This window comes from Mesoplodon bidens, assembly GCF_964165515.1.
Source record: "Mesoplodon bidens genome assembly, chromosome: 2".
Lineage (NCBI taxonomy): Eukaryota > Metazoa > Chordata > Mammalia > Artiodactyla > Ziphiidae > Mesoplodon > Mesoplodon bidens.
This window is the reverse complement of record NC_138177.1, coordinates 21,574,993-21,600,343: the sequence shown is the minus strand read 5'-3', so window position 1 is coordinate 21,600,343 and position 25,351 is coordinate 21,574,993. Positions and strand designations below refer to the sequence as shown.

The 25,351-nt window shown below is 43.9% G+C and overlaps 1 protein-coding gene across 3 annotated transcripts in view; it reads left to right on the top strand.

The window, feature by feature from the left end:
• The window catches only part of TP53BP2 (tumor protein p53 binding protein 2), a 192,825-nt gene that overhangs the window by 124,502 nt on the left and 42,972 nt on the right, over positions 1-25,351 (top strand). Inside the window, exon 1 of one of the 3 annotated variants that reach the window (XM_081218910.1) lies at positions 5,366-5,384. The exons of 1 other annotated variant lie outside the window; for it this stretch is intronic. Coding sequence is in view for 1 of the 2 variants with exons in the window: in XM_081218911.1 (XP_081075037.1) it covers positions 6,007-6,033 (27 nt within the window). In the remaining variant the exon portion in view is untranslated. Of the gene's footprint in view, positions 1-5,365; positions 5,385-5,733; positions 6,034-25,351 lie in introns of those variants that run through there. One more of the 3 variants, XM_081218911.1, reaches the window with a different exon arrangement.

Below are 25,351 nucleotides of genomic sequence, written 5' to 3'. Positions count from 1 at the left end.
TGATTACGCTTTTGCTAAAAAGATCATTCTTGTTCCTCTTAGAGCAGGAGTGGCAAACTTCCTCTTTAAAGGGCCAGGTAGTAAATATTTCAGGCTTTGCCGGACATACAGTCTCTACCACAACTACTCAACTCCCCTGTTGTAGTGTAAAAGCAGCCACAGACAACATGTAAACAAATATGTGTGGCGGTATTCCAATAAAACTTTCCTTAAGGACACAGAAATTTGAATTTCATCTAATTTTCTTGTGTCACAACATATTCTTTTTTTGATTCCTCCCCTCTCCCTCGAGCATTAAAAAATGTAAAAACCGTATTTGCTCATAGGCAATACAAAAACTGGTGGAGGGCAGATTTGGCTTGTTGTTTGCCAACTCCTAGGGTGGAGAATGGGTTGGAGGAAACAGTGCAGGAAGACCTGCCTGAGGCTATTGCAGGAATCAGGAACAAAACCTCACTATACCCAGCAAAGAGAAAAGAGAGCATGGTAAACACCGATTACGTACCATCAATTCTACATTTATTGAGTACCTACCACGCCCCGGCACAACATTAGCGCTGAAGATACACAAATAAATGAACAAACAAATAGCTTTGGCCACTGAGTCTAGCTGGGGAGACAAATGTGTTGTTTTCTATACCATATGGTAAGTACCATAATAAATAAATTATTTATATATATATAAATGACTATGGAATATAGATGAGATATTGATTAATTCTGTTTGAGAAACATGAAACATGACTTCCAAGAATGACATTTAGGTAGGCACTTAAAAGGTGAGCAGAAGTAGGGTGAGGGGGAAGATATTCAAGGCAAAGAGAAAAGTGTGGATGCAGGTAAGGAGGCTTGACACACAAAATTCTGCCCCATCTCTGTCTTTTGGTTACTGCTAATCTGAAGGGAGTGTAGGAGAGAACCAAATAAACTTGTAGGCAAAGAAACCTGAAAAATGGAGTATCTGAGATTTCAAGAGGGAGCATAACTGGTGGAACACATGGTCCCACGCGATCGATCTTCTTCCACCTCCCTGACCACTCTTCTTGTTCACTCAGCGCCAGGCACACTCGTCCTTTTTGCTGTTTTTTCTTTCTTTTTTTTTTGGCTGCACCCTGTGGCTCGCAGGATCTAAGTTCCCCGACCAGGGATTGAACCCAGGCCCTCACAGTGAAAGCGCAGAGTCCTAACCAGTGGACCGCCAGGGAATTCCCTGCTGTTTCTTTAAGATGCGAGGCACGGGCTTCCTGGTGGTGCAGTGGTTGAGAGTCCGCCTGCCGATGCAGGGGACGTGGGTTCGTGCCCTGGTCCGGGAAGATCCCACATGCCGCGGAGCGGCTGGGCCCGTGAGCCATGGCCGCTGAGCCTGCGCGTCCAGAGCCTGTGCTCCACAACGGGAGAGGCCACATACTGGAAAAAAAAAAAAAAAAAAAAAGATGCCAGGCATACTCCTGCCTCAGGCTCTTTGCCCTTGCTGTTCCCACTGCCTAGAGTCCCATTCCCTCCCTCACTTCATCCCTCAGAGGACCTACTTCATCCCTCAGAGGACCTCTCTGACGCCCTATCCAACACAGACACTACTCTCTTTGGTTTACCTAGTTGCTTCCCTCGCCCCACAAAGCATTTATTATAATCTCATTCATTTATTGTCTAACTCCCTGACTAGAATCCAAGCTTCATGAAGGCAGAGTCTTTGTTTTGCAGGCTGTTGTATCTCTAGAGTCTAGAATGGTGCCTGGCAAAATTCAGGCACACAGAGTGAAGTGAAGAAGAGGAAGGAAGTGGAGAAGGCTGCATGATGGGTTGGAAGTGGAGGAAAGGATATTGCAGGTGTGTAATGTAAGCTCCAACAGCCTCTATTTTATTGGGTAAGGAAACTGTGAGTTCATCTTCTGAGTGGAGGAGGGATGCAAGGTTTGGAACACCTGAGGGAAATGGAAAAGAAAGTAACATGGGGAGGAAGTTGGGAACTCAAACATTTGAACTCAAGCCAGACAAGTGATTAATTGTACTGTGCCTGGGGGTGAGGTGAGATCCAAAGAGGAGACAGCTCCTCCGCACCCAGCTGGTGGTGATTTGATTTATCTTTCTCGGAGTTGAATATAGAATTATAGGGTCGGGAGAAACGAGGACAGGCTCTCAGCAGAATAAGCAGGTGAGAGTGGGAATGAAGAAATAGGTGGAACTTTGGAAGGGAGAAAACAACCCACCTGAGAGCTATATGTGATGGCACAGAATCTGAAGGAATGAAACCAGAGCATAGACAGGGTTTCATTGGCTTCATGCTCAATGCCAAAAAAGAAAAAAAAAAAAAAAAGGAAAGAAAGAAAAGAAAAGACTCAACAGAAACATGCCTGCTATTTGGCAGCAGGGAATTCTTAATCGGCTGGAAGTGAGTTTTGGGACAAATCGCCAGCTGCTGTCCCCTTTTCTTCCTCTCCTCAGGAGAAACAGGCAGTAAAACAAACTGTGAGAACAGGCAGGAAAGAAATAGACCTGGGCCATCTTATTCCAATAATTCTCTCCTTTCTTCTACTGCTGTTATTATTTTATTAATAAGCCAGGGCTGCCGATGCTCCCTCTAAATGTAATTTACTATTGTGTGTGACCAGTTTTTGGATGGCAAAGAGAAATGTTTTCTCATAGTTGAGGATGGGACGTTTAGTGACCGATATCCAGAATTCCTTTCCTGGATGACCTGGATCATGGTATCTTATAGTTGTTTCTGAGATTTCTTTGTATGCCAGAAAATAATGAAAGCCAGCAGAAGATGAAGTAGGTTTTTTTGTGTTACATAGTCCCTGCCGGATGCCAAAAGGGAGTCTTGCTTTCCACAAATGTGCTAAATTCCAGGATTAGGATTTCTCTCTCTCTCTTTTTTTTTTTTGTGGTACGCGGGCCTCTCACTGCTGTGGCCTCTCCCGTTGCGGAGCACAGGCTCCGGATGCACAGGCTCAGTGGCCATGGCTCTCGGGCCCAGCTGCTCCGCGGCATGTGGGATCCTCCCGGACCAGGGCACGAACCCGTGTCCCCTGCATCGGCAGGCGGACTCTCAACCACTGCGCCACCAGGGAAGCCCAGTTTCTCTTATTTTTATTAAGATTCTCAAATTTACCATGGCCGCCTCTTCCCTGCAACTTGCCACTCAGGGTCTTCTCCGTCTCAGTTGGTAGCAGCTTCCATCCTTCAGGACAAAAACCTTGAACTCACCCTTGACTTTACTCTCCTATTCCATATCTATCCTATCAGGAAATTCTGTGGGTTCGGCCTTCAGAATACATCCCACATCTGACCACTTCTCACCATATCCACTGTTACTGCCCAAGCCACTTTCATCTTTTGCTTGGATTATTGCAAGGTCTTCCTACAGGTTCTCTGCTAACTTTCTGTCTGTTTTCCACGGCAGCTAGAATGATTCCATTAAGATCTGTCAGATCATGGTACTCATCTGTTCAAAATCTTTCCATGACTCCCCACTTCACTCAGAGTAAAAGCCAAAGTCCTTACCATGGCCCTCAAGGCTGTACATTATCCGGCTCCTTATATCACTCTGCCTCATCTGCTGCTTCTCTCCACCTTATCTAGTCTCCTCCAGCCATCCTGGCCTCCTCGACAGTCCTGGAATATGCCAAGTAGGCTCCTACCTTAAGGCCTTAGCACTGGCTGTTCCCTCTGCCTGGAAGCCATCATGGAGGCTGTAGTTCAGAGATCCCCAACTGCCTGGCCACGGACTGGTACCAGTCCACGGCCTGTTAGGAACCCGGGCCGCACAGCAGGAGGTGAGCTGCAGGAATGCTAGCAAAGCTTCGTCTGCCGCTCCCCATAACGCTCATTCATCACTCGCCTGAACTATCCCCCCACCCCTCCCCCTCCGAAAAATCGTCTCCGGGAAACTGGTCCCTGGTGCCAGAAAGGTTGGGGACCGCTGCTGTAGTTCACTCCTTCAAGTCTGTGCTCACAGATCGTCTTTTGAGTGAGGTCTACCTTGACCGCTTGATTTATTTATTCATTTATTTTAAAAGTTTTTTTGGATGTGGACCATTTCTTAAATCTTTATTGAATTTGTTACAATATTGCTTCTGTTTTATGTTTTGGTTTTTTGGCCATGAGGCATGTGGGATCCTTAGCTCCCAGACCAGGGATTGAACCCACACCCCCTGCACTGGAAGGGGAAGTCTCAACCACTGGACCACCAGGGAAGTCCCTTGACCACTTGATTTAAAATTGCACCTGCATGCCTCATCCCCTTAGCCCCTTTGATTTTTTCCTTATAACTATATTTGGTAATGTAAGTATTAATTATTAATATACTCAGCTACTGATTTTGTTGTCCACCCAATTTTTGTTTTCTTCATTAATGTATCCCAGCACTTAGAAGAATACCCAGCATGTAGTAGGTATTGGATAAATATTTACTGAATAAAGGGATGAATTCCCTTTACTTGACTTAGGACAATCCTCTTAAAAAAGCTAGACTTTAAACTAGATTTTTGGAGACATTTTAATACTAATCAAATTAGCCATACTTTAATATTTAATAGTTCCAGATATGTACCTGGGAGAGTAGGATAGGACTTTGATGGAGATTTTGGTAAGGGATATATTGGACAACGAAAGAATTGTCCATCCTTGAGGCTAGATAAATCCAGGTGCTTCACTCCACTTAAGCTCGCTCATAGGGACAATTTTGCCAGAACTAAGGCTTCCTGGAGTTAGGGTTCCCGGAATCTGTCTCCCTGGAAGGTGGAAGAGGGTACCTGAACCAGCTCTGCTACTCTTTCGAAATGAGCCTCTGCAATTCTCCTAGGCCTTGGCTTAGCTCCCTGCAAAGGGAGCAGTGTGTGGTCACATCCGAGACTGTCCTGAGGGTGTAACAAGCACCCGTCAGAGAGGAAATCCAGGACGTTCTTGAACAACAGAAAAGCAGCGCCTCAGAAAGCTGCTTTGCGCATTTCAAACTTTTTTGGTTTTATTTACCTATTTTAATTGTGGTAAAACAGACAAAATTGACCATTTTAGTCATTTTTAAATGTTTGGGTTTTTTGTTTGTTTGTTTTTAGTTATAGAAAGTCACACGTGAGTTCTAAATCAGAATTTGGACGATGGCAAATGAGACGAAAGGCGACAGCCCGAGGACTCCTTCACCAGGAACTCTCGGAATGCGCTGCGGGCTGAGACGGCCCCGCCGATCTCCATCTTGCTGGGACGGGGCAGTCGCCGGGCCTCCAGGGACATCGGCCGTTCCAGCCGTGCGGCCGGGTCCTCCCATGAGGTCCGGTCGCCTGGCTCCGGCCGAGCCCCGCGGCAGCGCCGCGGGGAGGACCCGTCCAGGTGCCGAGTCTCGGTCCAAGGTTCAGCCTCCCGGCCCCGTTCGAAACTGCGGGGAGGTGAGGGCCGCAGCCCCCGGGCTCCTCCGGCGTCTTTCATTATCCCGTCTTTCAGAGGCGGCCTTACAGTCCCCGGCCCCGCCTGCAGGCGCGCGCTCCAGTCGCTCCGCCGCGCGCCCCCGGCGACGCGTCGTCCGAAGGCAAATAAAGAAAAGGTGACACGGCGCCCGCCACCCCGGGCGCGAGCCAGCCGCCTCGCCTCCCTCCCGCCGCGGGCCCGCGCAGGCGCGCGCGGCTCCGTCCCCGCGGCCTCCCCTCCCCCAGCCAGCCTCGCGCGCCGCGGGCGGGGCTCCGCGCGGGGGGCGGAGCCGGCGCGGGCTCGGCGGGGGCCAGGCCCGGGGATTAGTTGGTTTCGGAGCAAAGGGGGGAGTCCGGGCCGTCTGAACGCTGAGTAGACAAAGCCGCGTCCGCGGGCCCGGTCGGAGGTGGGCCCGGGGCTCGGTGGCGCCCCAGACCGCGGGGAGAACTCTGCGGACCCGCACGGCGCCCCGCCACCCGCCGTCGCTTTGCAACAGGTCCGCCGCCTCCCGGGCGGCCTCCCTCTGCGCTCCCCACCCCCGCACCGCCCGACCCCCGGGGCGCCTCCACTCGGCTCCGAGCCGCGGTCTGGCCACCCGCTTCGATGCGGTTCGGGTCCAAAATGATGCCGGTAAGCGGGCTGGCGGGTAGGGGCCGGGGCCGGGGCCGGAAGTGTGCGGGGTCGCGGGCGGGGGTCTGGTGCGCGCCTTCGTGCAGGTCCCGAGAGGAGCCCGGGGGCCTGAGTCCGCGTCGCGGGTGGTCTTTGCGTTGCAAACCTCGGGAGAGCTGCTGCGGCTCCATCCTCCGGGCTCTCCACCCCAAGCTCCTGCGTGCGGGAGCGGGGAGACCCTCACCGAGGGGAGGGGTTCCAGCAACTGCTCCAGGGTCGGTGAGGCAGCCACTCGAACTTTTCTTTTTCTCTCTGGTTGGGTCCTGACTTTTTGCAGTTCTTGAAGGTCAAGAACAAGGGAACCGGGAATCTTGTTATTTGCTTTGTCTTTAAACAAACAACTTTAAGTTGGAGTGAAATATACCTACTGAAAAGAGAACTCTTGGTTTATTTTTAGTTGAATTTCGATCTTCATAGCTGTGATGGCAGCCAAGCCACTCTGTCTCTTTCTGGAAACTGGTTTTAATAAATGCAACCTCAAAGTTTTTGATCGCAGTAAACGCATTTGCCTGGTTCCTCCTGTTTCCCACAACTTGTTTAGCGAGACCTCTGAGAAGATTAGTGAGTTCTTTATAGGCTCTGTAGGCTTTTGACGTGGCCACCAGGACACAGGTGAACTGCAGGTTTGAGACATTTGAAAGGCCCCTTTCCTTCAACGGTCGCAGAACCTGGAGGGTTGCAGTGGCTTATGCAGACTTCAGTAGTGTGTTTCCTCGAGGAAGTTGTACTTAAACCTCTCCCACTGAAGCGGGATCATCTTGCAGTCATCCGATGTTTTCTTATGGCTTCGTTTGTTAAAACAAAGAAACAACTTTTCTTTTACTTTTATACAATCTGTGGAATGAGTGGCGACAAATTTTGTTTATATGCAGTCACGGATGCAGAATATAATATTCTTTCCCCAGGCCCCCTAGCTTGTGTTTAAGGAGGGCATCCTAAACTTTCACGTACTGGACACACTTAATTTATTGGATTTGATAATTGAGTTTACAGGGTTTGGGATAGTTTGTCCTGCCAGGGTTCAGGGAATTTGAAAGTGTTAATAGCATTATGCATCCTATTTTAGTTTAATACCTGGTTATGAAGTTAGGTTTGTGATGTGAATGCCCAATATTAAAATATGGACATTGGATAAGGGTGAGGGATTTTGCTGTTAAAATTTTTTATTCCTTGGATTTTACATTTCTTTGCCTTAAAATAACTTTTGCAAGTTGTCTGTGAATTCTTCTTAAAAACAGGAGCAAGACAACAAGTGTGAGTTGTTGCAATATGATTTCTTCCTTGAAGAAGTAAGGTATTCTTTGGGCTTTCTTAATGCTCATGAAAGTTTTTTTTCTCCCAACTACATACCAGATCATCACAATCTATAAAAATTTATGTAGCTCTTTAGACCATATTTAATTTAGCAGCATGGTTCTTCTGATTGCCTTTCCTAATGTCAGTAGACTCTTAATGAGACTGTGTGGTGTGATGGCATGCGCAGTATTTGCTCAGCTCCTACCTTTGTGACTGTAGCCTTTTTTCTTTTTTACTGATTTGTTCCTCAATTTAACCATCTGCAAAATGGGGATGATAGTAGCTCTTAGGGTGGTTGTGAGGATTAGAGTCACTGTTTATGAAGCAGTTAGTGCCTCATTGCCTCGCTTAGAATAGTTGCTAGATAAGAACTTCTCCTGAATTTGCAATATTGGTTAAACTGGAGATTTTTATACTTGCGACACACAAAAATATGAAACAAATTTTCATTTAGTAACCTCATGTTATATGTGTCTTTATCCTGTAATGTTTGGGATACTTGAAAATAAGACTGTTTTCTTAAATATATTCTCCTCTTTGGCTTTTAATATGGATTTTTATTCCACCAAGTGAGGTTTTGAATTTATTACTTTGAAAAATTCTAATTTATCAGGAAGAGCATTATGCTTAATATGGAAAAATGGATAGTCTCAGAAAGTAGATAGTTGCCTTGATATGCTTTCTTGTTGGGGTAAAATGTACGTAACATAAAAATGACCATTTTAACCGTTTTTAAGGGTATAGTTCTGTGGCATTGAGAGTACATGTTTTGATCTGCTTTTAAAGGCATGCTAAAAATAATTTGCTGTTGATATTTAGGCTGCATTATATTAAAAATGTGCAAATAAATTGTGTTCATGTGTTTTCTCACCAAATGTTAGAGAATCAAGTGATTTTCTTCCATGTGGGACATGAAGTGATACTTGGACCCCAAACCAGAAGGGGATGATGCATTTTAGTAGGCTAACTAAAAATAAGTAGACAAGCGCTGAGAATCCAATAGAGGTAATGATAGGTTATTGCAGAAAAGGGGGTGATAATTACACTCATTTTCAGATACCTGCCATAGTTAGTATGTCTGGTTCTGTGATATTTACACAACTTGGTGAGGAGAAACTGATTATTCTTTCACACTTGACAGCTTATTTTTTCTTCATTAAAGAAAGGGTCATTTGCAGTTTGACAGTATGGCTTTTTAGTGAGCCACTCTCATTGTATTTACTTATCAAATAAAGGGAAATCATCATTAAAAGCAAAATTTCTCAGCCATTTAAAATTATATCGGATATCTTTCTTTTCATTACTTTCATTTTGTGAAGTGTTGTATTCAAAGAAGAATATTTTTATGAAGGAGCTTAGCTAACTCTAAAAGCATTCACTGTTCTTTTTAGATATAGTTTTATAAAAATTTTTGTTTGTACTTGCTGCTGAAACGTAAATTAACAAAATGTACACACAAAACCACACACAGTATTCTGCAGTGCCACATGGAAGGCCAGAGGACTTGAATTTGCCTGTCTCAGTGGTTGATGTCATATATTTGTCATTTATATCCAGCTGTGATGGAAATGAACTGTATCTGTGCTGTCCAGTGTGGTAGCCACCTGCCACCTGCAGCCACTGCACTTGAAATGGGACTAGTGGGACCAAGGAATTGAATTTTAAAAAATATATATTTAATTTTAATTACATCGAAATAGTCACATGTGCCTGGTGGCCACTGACTGTATTTACAGTGCAGTCAGTTTGACGAAGTGGCACAGAGGGTAATTTTACATTTGAATCCCATATTGCAGCTTCACATTTACATTAATAGTTTAAATGAAATAGTGATGGCCTGTTTATCCCTAATGACTTGGAGAGTGGTTTTTCCGATTATTTAATTTAGTGTTCTGCCTAAACAAATTTTATCATGTAGCCCTAATACGGATATTTTCGAGAAAATAATAGCTTATTTTAAAGAGCTCAATTGAACTAATCATGATTTATTTTTAGGTTTATGGCTTCTTATCTTTTGGTGCTTCAGAGGTATCGTAATTATTTATAGTTATCCCATGATGCTGTGAAATAATATCTGATTATTTGAGCTTCGAGTCTGGGGAGTCTGGGACCAAAAAAATGGGATATTGTAGTAGCTCCTTTAGAAGTTTGATACCCGGTCAGTCGGATTTATATATTTCTAAAGGCAACTAGGTGCAGCTTCGTTAGATGTACAGCCCAAGAGCTTAACTTCTGCTGAAATACTTGTATTAGTTTCACGTAGAAGTGCTGGTTTTGTCCCTACTTTTTTTTTTTTTTTGCGGTACGCGGGCCTCTCACTGTTGTTGCCTCTCCCGTTGCGGAGCACAGGCTCCGGACGCGCAGGCTCAGCGGCCATGGCTCACGGGCCCAGCCGCTCCGCGGCACGTGGGATCTTCCCAGACCGGGGCACGAACCCGTGTCCCCTGCATCGGCAGGCTGACTCTCAACCACTGTGCCACCAGGGAAGCAAAGTGCTGGTTTTATTTGCACATATTTTCCCAAACTGAAATTGTATTTTGAAATTACAAACCTTTCAAGTTATATAGCATTGAAACATTGTATTATTATGATTATACCATGTCCTGAAAGAATTTCTTTTTGTTGTTGAGTAGTAATGTAGTGAATTAGTTTAGGTTTTATTCCAGAAGAAAGTTTAAGGTAGGTTCTCTATAGAATTATAATTCTCAAAGGCTGTTAAACAAATCATCTATTTTAAAAAATGTGCAAAGTATCTCACATTTCACGTGCTGTAGTGAAATTTGTTGCCTTGTGACTTCTGCTACACTAATTAAACGCTGAAAAGCATTTAATAATTTCTGTATTTTTACCTGTTTCAGAGAAACCAGATTTAGACTTTATAAAGAAACGTAGCACAAACGTGTACCCGCTTCTATTTAAAAAATTAACTTAGAACTTCTTTATCTGGGAGGGACACGGAGGGTCATTTATTCATACACTGCTTCTAGGAAGAACTGTTTTCTCTCCCTCTTCACGTCCCCTGCCCCCCAGCAGCAGACAGTAAAAACAAGAAAACAAAACCTCTCTTTTCTGGAGCTTTTAAGGAATACTGTAGACCTTTATCTCTTGGTAATCTACCATAGTGTGTGAGACTCCTTAAAAAGTCTTTCTAAAGCTAACTTAACACTGAGCCATTCTTGCAGCTCACGTGAGGTCCAGCCTCTCTCCAGCTCAAATAGGGTAACTGCGTACCAATACATGTTGGTATGATTTGCCATCACGTACTGTAAACCTCTCACCACCCTTCTCCACCAACAAGTATCACAAAGAATATGAAGAATGGGATATAAGAATTCAGGAATCCAGGGTGTTCTTTTCAGCTCATGCCAGGTAGTCAAGTCAAACATTATTTAAATACTTTTTTTTTGGACGGTGTGCTAGGTCCTGAACAGAACATTTTCCTCAGATGTCATTGAGAAAAGCAAACATAGATGACAGACCATGTGAGAGGCATACTTACACTGGAGTGGTAGGTGAGATAGTAAACTTTTTCATCTTCTTGGGGAGAGCCAAGAAGTCTTAGGCATTAGGAGATCCTTTAGGAGCACTGAGCATTCAGGAGGATTCTTAAAACGTTCTGCATACTGTCTTATCAAACGAAAACTATCTTATCGAAGAAATGCACATTCTCAACATAGTTAGATCATGTGCAAGAAAAGTAGCTTCGCAGACTCAGCCACTGTGGCCATTTTGAGCTCTTTTCTACATAAAACTTATCCAAAAAACAAATGATTTATTTGGTTAATGGAACCAGATTTTCATTGAAAATGTTCATGGGGCCAGTAAATACTGAACTTTCCCTTTTGAAATGCATATTTCAGTGGTTTTTCTAGAAACAGATTTATAACTTAGTACTATTTATTTAAATTTGAAACATTTCTACCAGAAATCCCTAAGGCACAAGTTTAGGGAAGTAAACTATTGGAGAATACCAGTTGACACTGCTAGTGGTAAAAATACAAAATGGTCAAGGCAGTGTATTGGTCTTCCACAGTGGAATGAACAATTTCCCTGTAAACCAGCATGGGTGAAAGCCCTGTGCCCTCATATCCCACCCAGGATGGAGAGGGAGCTTCTCCTGGAACCCCTGGTGTGCCCAACACCTGCCCGGAGGTTAGGCTGCTCATCCCAGGTAATCTCTTTATGACCCTGTGAAGCGAGGCTACCCCCTTCTCATACAACAGATAAGGAATTTCAGCCTCAAAGGGTTTCGGTAATTTACTGCAGGTCACTTGGCAGAAATGAAATGAAAACGAGGTCTACCTGTGAAGAAATGTTCTAGAATGTTTTGTTTTGTTTTGTTTTGGCTGAGCCGCATGGCATGTGGAATCTTAGTTTCCCGACCAGGGATTGAACCCATGCCCCCCTGCAGTGGAAGCGCGGAGTCCTAACCACTGGACCACCAGGGAAGTCCCTCTAGAATGTTTTTATATACTGGGCAGGACAGTAGTCATGGTGTTCTTTTGGCTAATGATAACTTCAAATATTGCTTTTCAGAGCATAACTATAATTATTTTTGACGTAGAAAAAGGAAAACAGAGGTATCTTCCTATATTTAAATCCAAACTGGATGAGAAGATTGGTAAACGTTTCTTAGCAAGTTTCGACTGATGTGGAGCTGACCTCACCCTGTGCAGAGTATTATTTTTTTCTACGTCTAATACTTCCATAGCGATCTTAGTTCTTCCACATCAGCAGGGAAAGAGAAGGGGTGTAACGATTACCTTTTTTTTTCCCTCTTCTTTTTTTTTAATGTTTACCTTTTGTATGAGGGGTGTTGGATAATCTTTCTTTCCACGATGGTATCTTTAAACAGGGTGTGAAGGTGATGAGGTAGGAAAGAAAGGGCAGAGTAGACCAGGCGTGTTGGGAGCCGCGGAGGGCAAGGAAAGTGCGGCGTCTGCTGAGAGATTGCCGTCGTCCTTGTGCAGTCATCTCCAGTGGCTTGAGAGGTACAGCAGTGACTTGAGGGAATGCCCGCTGCTGGGGGGATCTCCGGACGGGGGCAGAGGGACAGCATGTCCCCTTGCTGCCCCACGGTTGTGTGTATAGTGAGGAATAGTGATTCAGTTTAATCAGATGAATTTATCGGAAGGAAACTAGGGACTGATGTCAGACGAAATCACTTTAAGTCATCGCTCTTCATTCTTCCTCATTAACCTGCTGATTGTTTCTGGATGGCCTTTTGGAGGCAACATCTGTTCAACAGGTATTTAGTGAACATCCACTATATTCCAGCCACTGTTCTAAGTGCCATGGACACAGGAAAGAAGGGAGCTTACCTTTCAAGGAGTTGAGTGTGGGGCTTGGAGGGGGGCGGATATGGAAAGTAATAAAACAAAACATGAGAGGTATGTAGGGTTTAAATAGCATCATGGGACTGGGATGGCTGCTTTAGATTGGATGGTCAGGGAAGTGACATTTCGGCTGAGACCTGAATGACAAGAAGGGGCTGGTCTTGTGAAGATTTGTGGGAGGGGCATATCAAGTAGGCAGAATTCCCAGGGGCTGGTGCAAAGGCCTGGAGGAAGCAATGGGGATGGTGAGGCCGGAGATTAGCAGGCTGGGGGCGGGTGGCAGGAGCCGAGGTGGAGAGGTGCAGCGTGTAGGCTTTCCTGGGCTGGGGCGAAGATTTTAGGTGGCAGGGGAAAGGATGTGGCAGCCACTGGAAGAGTTTTAAGCAGTAAAAGTGACATAATCTGAGAGATTAGAAAAGATCCCTCGGTTGCTGTGTGAGAATGGATGATGGCGGTGCCAGAGCGAAAGAACTGGGAAAGGTGCGAAAGAACTGGGAAAGGTGCGAGAGACTGATAACCCACGTCATAGGAAGACTACAGAAAACCACCTGAGATGGATAAAAGCGTTATCACCCCGAGGGCCCAGCTGTTAGTGTGAACTGGCTGTGAACTCAGTCCACACAGTGTGTGACTTGCTCTAGGCGTTCAGAAGCTTCAAGGGTGAGAGAAGAAACAGTAACTGCCCGGGGTTGGGATTAAGACCAGGCCAGGGATGCGGAGGGTAACATGTCCACAAGCTCCTCCTGTGGGACTAAAGAGGAACCAGACGTTTTATATCGTTAGAGCGCTCTGCAGAGCTTGAGAGAAAGCCGCCTTCTGTCCCCGTGGTTCTTTAAATGGAGCGGGGCACATCAGGTTTCTTACAGAAGCCATAACCCTGCAAGTGTTTTACAACTGTGCCTTTGACCGTGTGACCACGCCACCTTGGAAGCTTCTGATACTTTCACCTACAAGTTCCTTGACCTCCTTTTTTTTTTGTTAGCGCTGTGATAATCTTCATTTTATTGACAAATACAAAGCAGCCAGCGATCTAGGAAATTCAAGTCAGAGGTGACTTGAATTCTAGAAAGGGTCTCCTCGTGCCAGTGTTTTTCTGCACCTCGACAATATCTAGTTGCTAACTGATAGCTGGTTTGTGATGTGTAGGTCGTTTTTTGGTAATTTATTGAGCTCCTGGAAAGGGGGGGCTATTTTATTTTATTTTATTTTTTTTGCTGTACACGGGCCTCTCACTGCTGTGGCCTCTCCCGTTGTGGAGCACAGGCTCCGGACGCGCAGGCTCAGCGGCCATGGCTCACGGGCCCAGCCGCTCCGCGGCATGTGGGATCTTCCCGGACCGGAGCACGAACCCGTGTCCCTTGCAGTGGCAGGTGGACTCTCAACCACTGTGGGGGGGGCTATTTTGGATAACACTTTTATTTTAAAGGTAGATAGGATCCTTTCTCTGGTAGGTTTTGCTTGCTGCTTTCAGTGGTCGGGAGACCTGGGCGTTATCCTGCTTTCCTTCCGTTCTTCTGTTTTCTCCCATAATGGTTTCATCACTGTCACGGACCCCTCCTCTCTAGCCCCTGCATCACCCCTCGCCTGCCTGGACTGGGGTGATCCTCTCCTTATTTGCCTTCTTACCCTTACTGTTCTTCATGCCTTCAATCCATCTATACACTACTTCGTGGTGGTCTTTCTTACACTACTTCGTGGTGGTCTTTCTTTCTTTTTTTAATTAATTAATTGATTTATTTTTGGCTGCGTTGGGTCTTTGTTGCTGTGCGTGGGCTTTCTCTAGTTGTGGCGAGCGGGGGCTACTCTTCCTTGCGGTGCGTGGGCTTCTCACTGTGGTGGCTTCTCTTTTTGCGTAGCACGGGCTCTAGGCGCATGGGCTGCAGTAGTTGTGGCATGCGGGCTCAGTAATTGTGGCTCGCGGGCTTCAGTAGTTGTGGCTCGTGAGCTCTAGAGTGCAGGCTCAGTAGTTGTGGTGCACGGGCTTAGTTGCTCCGCAGCATGTGGGATCTTCCCGGACCAGGGCTCAAACCTGTGTCCCCTGCCTTGGCAGGCGGATTCCTAACCACTGCACCACCAGGGAAGACCCCGTGGTGGTCTTTCTGAAACAGCAGTCTGTCTCTTCCCCCTCCAGAATTCTTCCAGACTGACTTGTATTACTTACAGACTATGATATAACCTCCTTAGCTAGATACCAAAGTTTCTTTATTGTCTAGCCCGGTGGATTTCGATTTCGGCCTTTTTGTGTCAAGATAGACTTCCAGAATATTTTGCCTCTCAGTGGGCAGTGGAAGGGATTGAAAGACTCAAAACATGGAACAGGTCAGCACTTCAAACTCAGCACCCACCGTGGAGGGGGAGTAAATAGTGTGTTTGCTTTGTGCTGAATGGAAGAGCAGCCACCTCCTCACTGCTCAGCCAGCGTTCCTTCGGGATCGAGGGGCAGTTCTGGGAGATCTGCTCACCACCTCGCTCGTGCTCCCAGGGACCCTGCGTTAGGACTGTTTGTGGGGCCTGATCCGTTTTCCTTTCTCTCACAGTAAGTTGCGCCTTCTTGTATATTGCCATCCACCACCTTTTCTGCAGCATCTGACTTTCCCAGAATTCTCTGTGTGTGTAAAACAAGTTTTGTACGTTGTAGGTTTCTACGGCTCAGCTGCGACCCGGTTGAAAAGTGACCTGTCTCTTCTGTTCGTCCTCCCACCTTCCTGTTTCAGCAGTTCCAGGATTGCAGTGGCGATAGCATGCTAGGTTTCCTCACGCCTTTACATGTGATGTTTTCCTGCCTGGATGGCCCTCTTCCTGCTTGTCTTACTCATCCTGCAGTTTTCGGCTCAGTAGTCCTCCCTGAAAGGAGTGCTTTTTTTCCGCTGTACTCACTGCACGTCATCTGAACTTCCACCAGGAAGTTCTCCTGTTGTCACATGTTTGCTGTGCCCCTGTGTTGCTCTGTGTGCTGCTTGAGTGTGTGGCCGGTCCTCTTGTCTCTGTGTTTCTAACACTGAGCACAGAGTTTGACACACTGTGGGCATTTAATAAGTGTTGTTTGGGTGATGAATGTTATTATTTTTGATTTTCTTTGGTGAGGGTAGTTCTTGCCTATTTAAATTTGTGTCCATAGTTGGGTTTTAAGCTTTCCCAGAGAATTTCACAGAGGTGAGATCTTTGAAAATGGAGGACCACTTCCATAGCAAAGTGCGAGGTAGAAAGGAAAGAAGTAGAAGCAGTGGTTTGGTTGTACTCATGGCATCATGGATGGATCTTAAAAATACACTGCTTACAGGGAACTCTACTCAGTACTCTGTAATGACCTATATGGGAAAACAATCTAAAAAAAGAGTTGGATATAGGGCTTCCCTGGTGCCGCAGTGGTTGAGAATCCCCCTGCCAATGCAGGGGACACGGGTTCGATCCTTGGTCCGGGAAGATCCCACATGCCGCGGAGCAGCTAAGCCCGTGCACCACAACTACTGAGCCTGTGCTCTAGAGCCCGTGAGCCACAACTACTGAGCCACGTGCCACAACTACTGAAGCCCGTGCGCCTAGAGCGCGTGCTCCGTAATGAGAAGCCACCGCGATGAGAAGCCCACGCACCGCAACAAAGAGTAGCCCCCGCTCACTGCAGCTAGAGAAAGCCCGCGCACAGCAGCGAAGACCCAACAACAGCCAAAAATAAATAAATAAAATAAATTAATTTTCAAAAAAAGTGGATATATGTGTATATATAATTGATTCTTTACGGTACAGCAGAAATTAACACAACGTTGCAAATCAACTATACTCCAATAAAAACTTAAAAAAAATACGGTGCTTAGTGAATAAAAGCAAAAGACAGAATGAGGTCTGTAACAGTATTTTTATATAAAACAAGACACGTGCCTGCAGGACAGCAGTACTCAGTTTAGAAGCAAGCATAGTAACCAACGTCAAGCTTACAGAGTGGTTGAGATGGTGAGATGGAGAATGAACTAGTGGATATGTTTGTAGTTCCTTTACTTTGTTTTTTGTCTATGACAGATATTTAAAGCAGGGTAGCCTAAAGCTTTGGTGGAATTTGAAATCTGTCTAAATCGGGCTTCAGGCATAGTTGAAAAGGAGAGACAAGATTTCTTAGGTTATCCCAAAGTTAGCAGAATGCTTTGTTTTCTTCACTTGAGACACTGTCTGGCTCTGAGAAAGCTCCCTTTGAAGTTATACCACGTGTTCGCATATACACGCTTCTTATGCCTGATGACATGAACATACTCTCCTCATGTCTCCCGTTCACGTTCCCATCTTCTGGGGAACTTTGAGTCTTCAAACCACAGTATCAACGGTTCAGTTGAACAAACACGTATTACTGATTTGCTATGTGTAGTATTTTGTGGGGGCAGGAGAAAAACTGGGAGGAGGAAGCATTTAAGGACCAAAACCCCTGTCCCAAATGAATTTATAAATCCGTAAGACAGATAAGACAGGGATCCAAACAACTATGGTGTGAGTGGTTGTGTGAGAAGCAAAGAGAAAGTTTACTTCCGGCTGGAGGTGTATATATGTGGGAGGGACGGGGTTGGAGGCAGTTTTATGGCTTTGAATTATTCGAGAAGGATAGGGATGATTTTGACACTAAGGAACAGGGTGGAAGAAGCGTGAGCTATGCTCGGGAGGGAAGTGAGGAAAAGAGTGGGTTTTCTAGATTTCTCATTTGCTGATTTGAGGCCCTAACCGTGGGGCAGATAATTTAAAATGCGTTTTGGGTCTTAGTATTTCTTTCTTTTTCTTTTTTTTTTTTTAAATAAATTTATTTATTTATTTTTGACTGCGTTGGGTCCTTGCTGCTGTGTGCGGGCTTTCTTTTAGTTGTGGCGAGTGGGGGCTAGTCTTCGTTATGGTGCGCGGGCTTCTCATTGCTGTGACTTCTCTTGTTGCGGAGCACGGGCTCTAGCGCACAGGCTTCAGTAGTTGTGGCACACGGGCTTAGTTGCTCTGCAGCACGTGGGATCTTCCTGGACCAGGGCTCGAACCCGTGTCCCCTGCATTGGTAGGCGGATTCTTAACCACTGCGTCACCAGGGAAGCCCCTGGGTCTTAGTATTTCTTGAAATTGACCAGAAATTCCTTGAAATTCAAAATATGCAAAGACAAATAGCATTGTATATGAATCTGATTTTTTAAATTGAAGTATCATTGATGTTCCGTATCATGTAAGTTACAGGTATAAAAGTCTGTGTTTTGACATTGTCACTGGGTTAACCATTGGCATTATAATAGTTAATATACACTATACAGATTAAGGTGCACTGCTGTTATCTGTTGGTGAAACAACTAATGCTTTACTTTATTTACAGCACGTTACCCAGAAACTTAGCTTCCTGTTAGGTCCCTGCTTATAACCCCCTAATGCAGTGGTTCTCAAACTTCAGTGGGATTTCTGAGCCCCACCCCAAGGTTTTCTGAGTCAGGAGGTCTAGGCAGGGGCCGAGACTTTCTATTTCTGACAGGTTCCCAGGTGACGCTGGTACTGTTGGTCTGGGGACCACACCTTGAGAACTGCTCTAGTGACGTTTCCCTCATTCTTCAGCCTGCATCCCTTATTCTTGACCTACAAAAGGCCCTGCATCAGCTGTTTACCTCTCTGCCCTCGTTCACACATGCCTGTATTCCTGACATACCGGCCTTCTTTGTGGTCGTGCAACAGGCCAAGCCCGTCCCTGTCTCAGGGCCTTTGCATGGAATGTCGTCCCCGGATGTTTCGAGTGGCCGGCTCTTTCAGCCTCACTTCAGCCGCCCCTCCCCAGATGCCTCCCCCAGCCATGACTGGCCGCCTCCTCTCATCATCTGCGTCACTTTCTGTCACATTGCCTTATAACACCATGCTCATTTGTCTATCGTCAGTCTCTTTTTCCCGCCCCAAAGGGTGCAGGCTTTCCCATCACTGTGTTCCCAGTGTGACACTGGTTCTCAGTAAATCCTAATGGATGAGTGGATGAAAGATGTTGCAGTCAACAAGGAGTTGGGATTGAGAGGAAACTGAACGAGGAACTTCTTTAGAGTGACTGCCGTTGATGGGATTAAGACTCAGTCTCAGGGGAGGTGACTGTTCTGTTGATGTAGATGAAGTGCTTATGTAACCAGATACCTAAGACCAGCTAGTTTTCAGTATGTAATGAATTTTTCCCGCAATTAAAGTAACCACTTCATATTTGCAGTGTCATTTTCCCCAGAATGGTAATTATCTCAGAAAATGATTGTGTACTCTAGGTGACACTGAATGAATGGCTAGAATATCCCATATGTGATGAACTTTTTTTAACAGTACTGTTCAAATTGGTATTGAGACGAATGTGTCATTGATTTGTAGATTCTACTCACTTGCTATTGTGACCAAAGAAATAGCTTATGATGTAAAAAAAAAAATCCATTGAATATGATTTTATAATTTTTTTTAAGTAACTCAGATGTCTCATAGAAACTGATGGACTGATGTTTAAAATATTCCATGCTAAAAAGGCAGTACATGTGGTGTATGAGTGGTACACGTAGTGTAGAAGTAGGTTTAAATATCATTGATCTTTAATACAACATTAGTAGATGTAACTCATGATAACTGATGAAGATTTAATAAAGCAGTTTAATGGATTCGAGAGTAAACTCTAGGCAGGAGAGACGGCTCAGAAGTCATAATAGGCCTCTGTAAGCAGTGATCATATAATAACTGTGATAAGGTTGGACTGATCATCAGCGAGGCTGGAGAGTATCTCTGAGGGAAAGGACTCAGAGGTGTAGTGTCCCCGCTGCTCCTGAGGGAGGCTCCACAGAGACCTCTGTTGGGTTGCCCACTGAGATGCGGGGAGAGGCGGAAGGGCCCACCAGGCTGGGATAACTGGGGTAACGGGACAGCACACTTCCTACAGAAGGCCGGCAGCCCAGCCCACCTCTAGGACGGAGTGTGTCCAAGATAGGGAGCCAGGTGAGCCACCGAGTGTTTCGGTGCACGCTCCCTGCCAGCAGAGCGACCACGGGAGCAGACAGCCGGGACTCCGAGGGGCGGGACGCTGAAAACCCCGGAAGATCGGAACTCTCTGCATCTCATTTCTAACCCCCTTCCAGGGTTGTAAGCCATAGTTGGGCTGAATGGCTCTGTGCTTTTGAGAGATTGAAAGAAGCTTTGTTTGTTGTGCTTTGTCTTAATCAAATCCCCTTTCTGTATGTATGAGTGTTAAGAGAGGTGTTTTTCTTGACCAGTTATAGGAAGCCTAGTAGCAGCATCCTCTTCTAGAAGGAAGTCTGGGGGCTTCCTTCCTTCATTACATTCTTTCTCCACAGAGGAATTATTAAATACACAACCCATCTTGACTTTAACCTCACTACTAGCATTATTACCTGGCTGTCCCTATGGTGAGTTTCCTGTGAGTTGTAAGATTGGGGAGGATTTATGTCACTCTTTTTACAGATTGTTCATTTTTCTCTAAAGGACACTTTTTTTTCTCCTCTTACATTCTTTTTTTTTTTTTTCCCTCTTAGGTAAACCTAAGCAATTTGAGTTTTTGTAAATCAAAGCTCTGAAGGTGTTATTGCAAAGCTTAATTTCCTTTCTCTGACAGGGAAGGTCTTAAACTCTTAATTCTTTTTTTCTTTCTGTGGAACTTCACATGGTTTTTTTCAATCAAAGGAATAAACTTTGGCCTCTGACACAAGTAAATTTCTTGTAAATGCACTGACCAGTTTTTTTTTTAATTTCCTCTTGGAAAAGTCTTCCAAATTTTAATCTGAAATAATTCCTCTTTAAAATGAGTCATTCTTGGGTTAATAGCATAGTGTTATAGTTACAGTGAATACATGTCCTGTAAAAATGGAACTCAAAAATAAATCTTTGATCTGTTCTTTTCAAATGAAAATTGTCTGTGACTTTGGATGTTTGGAAAGGCAAACCTTCCTTCAGACATGACGGGTGTGAATTACTGTGCACAGCGTGTGGGGAGGTGTGGCCTGGCCCAACATAACATAGTGTTTGATCTTTCCCTGAATCTTCTTTCTCTTCAGATTGATCACTTTAAGAATCGAACCACATTTACTATTTTTAGTGAAAGATTTTCACATTCTTTTATCACAGTTTGTATTGTGTTATGTGTACTTCTAAATTGTAAATTACTGTAAAAATATATTAACATTGAGATTTAAACAAATTTAAAGTGACAACTATACCCGATCTCCTAATACCACGGATTTCACTTAACGTATTCCATACAAGTCAGTTCCTGTGTCCATATGTTTTAGACTTTTTTTTTTTAATTTATTTTTGGCTGAGTTTGGTCTTTGTTGCTGCGCGCGGGCTTTCTCTAGTTGTGGCGAGTGGGGGCTACTCTTCGTTGCGGTGCGCGGGCTTCTCATTGTGGTGGCTTCTCCTGTTGCGGAGCATGGGCTCTAGGCGTGCGGGCTTCAGTAGTTGTGGCTCACCGGTTCTAGAGCGCAGGCTCAGTAGTTGTGGCGCACGGGCATAGTTGCTCTGCGGCATGTGGGATCTTCCCAGACCAGGGCTCGAACCCGTGTCCCCTGCATTGGCAGGCGATTCTTAACCACTGCACCACCAGGGAAGTCCCCAGATGTTTTGAATGGTTACAATCTACAACTTAATATTACTGTTTTATAACTTTATCTTACCATTTTTCTAACACTATACTTACAGTAGTTGGTAGCTGGGTCATAGTCCTTCCAGCAGTTGTATTTTAACTTACTTTTCCTTGCTTAACTTACTGGATATTTCGTTTTCTATCTTGCTGTTTATTGATCTAGCACCGTAGTGAAAATCTTCAGGCATTTAGAGTTTTTCTTCATTTTATTTATTTCTCTAGGGGTAATTCATGAGGTATACATAAATTTATGGGTTTTGATACATGATTCATTTTACTTTCCAAACGGGATTTTTAACAATTTTTAGTACCATCATTATGTCTTTGAATGAATCACTTTCCCACACCCTCATCTCTGTTAGATCTTATCCTTTAATAGAAGACTAATTTAATAGTTGTAAGTGATGCCTTGTTGTTTTAATTTAATTTATCCTCCCACCCCCAAGTTTTACCATTTGTATTGCCCTGTGTGATCTGTCTGTTATAGCCTCTGATCTTAAGTATACTCTAGATTTGACTCTTGTTTATTGGGTAATCTATTCTCTTTGTGGCTCATACTATAAAAAAATGAAGTTCTTGATTTACAAGTTGGAAAGAAGTTAACAGTTTATGTCTGTGTGTCACTGAGAAGGGCTGACCAGCTTTTAAGGGAAGAAAAGCCATCTCCTCTGTTCCATCCAAGCTAGACGTCGTGAGCATTTTCAGATGCCCCAGCAATTTATTGTCCTCATAGCCGCAGGTGCAGCTGTAAAGGCTCATGTGGTTTTTTTTTTTTTTTTTGTGCGTTGACATAAGTTTACTGAATACAATCATTAGGGCTCATATACTGAGGCAATACTTAGCTGTAGAGAGTTGGATACTATTGGAAGATTTGAAGTGTGGCCACCCACTCTTTTTTTTTTACCATCTTTATTGGAGTATAATTGCTTTACAATGGTGTGTTAGTTTCTGCTGTATAACAAAGTGAATCAGCTATACACATACATATGTCCCCATATCCCCTCCCTCTTGCGTTTCCTTCCCTCCCACCCTCCCTATCCCATCCCTCTAGGTGGTCACAAAGCACCGAGCTGATCTCCCTGTGCTATGCGGCTGCTTCCCACTAGCTATCTGTTTTACGTTTGGTAGTGTATATATGTCCATGCCACTCTCCTGCTTTGTCACAGCTTACCCTTCCCCCTCCCCATCATGTGTTGTTTTGATCTGATCATTGCCGCACTCTTTATGATGAAATTAATTTACGTCACAAGTTCCCAGGAACACATTTGTGAGTCAGTGAGAATAACAAGGTTTCTCATGGCAGCCTCCCAGGGGATTTAACTCTAGGGAACTCCATTTTCTTTGCTTCCATATGGGAAAGAAGCTAAGGAAGTCACCTCTGTTTTCTTGAGAATATGGTGTTTTAAAAAATCTGGAGTGTCAGGAAAAGATGGCATTTTGGAAGTAAGGTTACTACAGATGATTATTTTTCTATTATTTCTTTATGCTTTCCATTAATTTATGCCTCTGTTGAAACCTCAGTCTACCTCAGATCACATTCGTCTTTCTCCTTTCTGAATTTCCGTTTTACCTACAGCCTCACTCATGTAATTCGGTACTGAATTGTTCTCTAATCTTTTCATGAGTAAATTTTATTTCTTTTAAGAGATTTTTACATTTCTCACATCGTAAGTATGTAGTAGGCATTTTTAACTGTGATATAATTCACATACCATAAAATTCACCCTACAGAGTATATAATTCAGTAGGGTTTTTTTTTTTTTTTTTTAGTATATTGACAAGGTTATCACCACTAATTCCAGAACATTTTTATCACCCCAGAGAGAAACTCCATCCTCCAGAGTCACTCCCTATTCTGCCTCCCCCAGCCGCTGCTAAACATTAATCTAGTTTTTGTCCCTATGGATTTGAATATTCTGGATGTTTCTTTTTGTGTCTGGCTTCTGTCACTTAGCATAATGTTCTCAAGGTTCATCTATGTGTAGTATGCATCAGTACTTCATTCCTTTTATGGCTGAATAATATTCCGTTCTAATGGACATTTAAGATATATTTCTTTTTTTTTTTTTTTTTTTTTTTTTTTTTTTTTTTTTTTTTCTTTTTGCGGTATGCGGGCCTCTCACTGTTGTGGCCTCTCCCGTTGCGGAGCACAGGCTCCGGACGCGCAGGCCCAGCGGCCATGGCTCACGGGCCCAGCCGCTCCGTGGCATATGGGATCCTCCCAGACCGGGGCACGAACCCGTATCCCCTGCATCGGCAGGCGGACTCTCAACCACTGCGCCACCAGGGAGGCCCTAAGATATATTTCTTGATGGTTTATTTTTAGTCCCCGGCTAAAGTTAAGGCAGTATGGTAACCCTAGAAAAGCATTGTCAGACAGATATTTGCCTTACGTATCCCACAGCAAGGGCCCAGGGAATAAAAATGGTACTTTATGTTTATCTTACTAATTTCATTGATTCCTTAAAAAATCAATTTTATTATCCAAGTGATGTTTAATCATTCTAGAAAACTTAAGCATAGATAAGCTCCCCCAAATTTATTTCATAATCTTATCACCAAGGCATAACTACGGTTAATTTGGTGAATTTAATTCCAGGCCTTCTTTTTTTTTTTTTTTTTGCATGTATTACGTGTATGTATGCACATATATTTTCCATTTGTATAATAAGATATGGTGAATACTGTTTTGTAATAAAACAATACATAACTGGCATATTTTTGAAAGTTTTGCTCTTTGTGCTTTTTCCTTCTAAAATGTTTTGGTATCAGATGCTGCTAAGATTTAGCAGTTTTATTTTTTATCATTAAAGATCATGAATTCTTGGCCACAGTTGTTTTCAGAAGGACTTAGTTGATAGAATAGGCTAAAATTTCTTTCTTTAGTAAGTTTTCAACATGCTGATAAAACTGCTTCATCAAAATGAAATAAAAACAGCGTCATCTTGATTTTGTTTTATTTTTTAGGTAATTAAATTACATTTTGAAGAATTTTATCTTTTGTAGCACAGTACACTTATGAAACAAAGATGAAAGGAAAGTAGCAATATAAAGAGCATGTGTGCCTACTTTTTCTCAGGTTAACATGATAGATTAGTTTAACCAGCCCTCTGTTTTGACCCTCTTCTCTTTTTTCTTACATTCTTCTTTCATTTTTTTTAAATATTCTTTTCTATTATGGTTTATCCCAGGAGATTGGATATAGTTCCCTGTGCTATACAGTAGGACCTTGTTGTTTATCCATTCTAAGTGTAATAGTTTGCATCTACTAACCCCAAACTTCCAGTCCATCCCTCCCCCAACCCTGCCACTTGACAACCACATCTTTTTTCTTTTTTGTTCCTTTTCCAAGTAAAGTTAAGAAGAAGAGAATTGATACTTACTGAGAAAATGCCTGTTTCACTTCCTCTATAAAATTTGAAATAGTTATAAATTATCAGTAAAGCCCATAATTGTGGGCAGATTATAATGAAAAGATTTAAAATTATAAGTGATATATAAATGCAAGTGATATTTAACCTTTATAACTTGGGGACATACTTAAAGTCTGTAAATTTAAAGATGGGTGAAGTGAGTTTTAAAGGTTGATTTCAAATGGTGTGATGCTTTGTGTTCTAATCAGAATTTTCTAGGGGGAAGTGTAGCAGTTATAGGTATTATGGCCGTCAGGGGCAGCTGGACCCGGTGGGTGGTCCCCCTCCCCCACCCCCTCTCTGGTGTGGATGGGAAGACACTTGCTCTCAGCTGCACATGAACCGTCATACTGTCATGGCTCAAAGACACCTCTTCCAGCTATATTGCTGTCACCGTGCTGTGGTGTCCAATTAAGAAATCTTCAAAATAAAGGTAAACTATCTTTGTAACTTAAAAAGTAAAATAATCACTACAACAAAGAAAATAAGTGAGAACGGGACTGTGCTGCTTTGGCCAAGCCTAGCATGAAGTGTCTGTGGGTTCTCCGGATGCACATCACTGCTGGGCAGTCTAGAGAGCAGGCAGTGGCTAGAGATACAGATTCAGCATCATCAACATCATTTCCTCT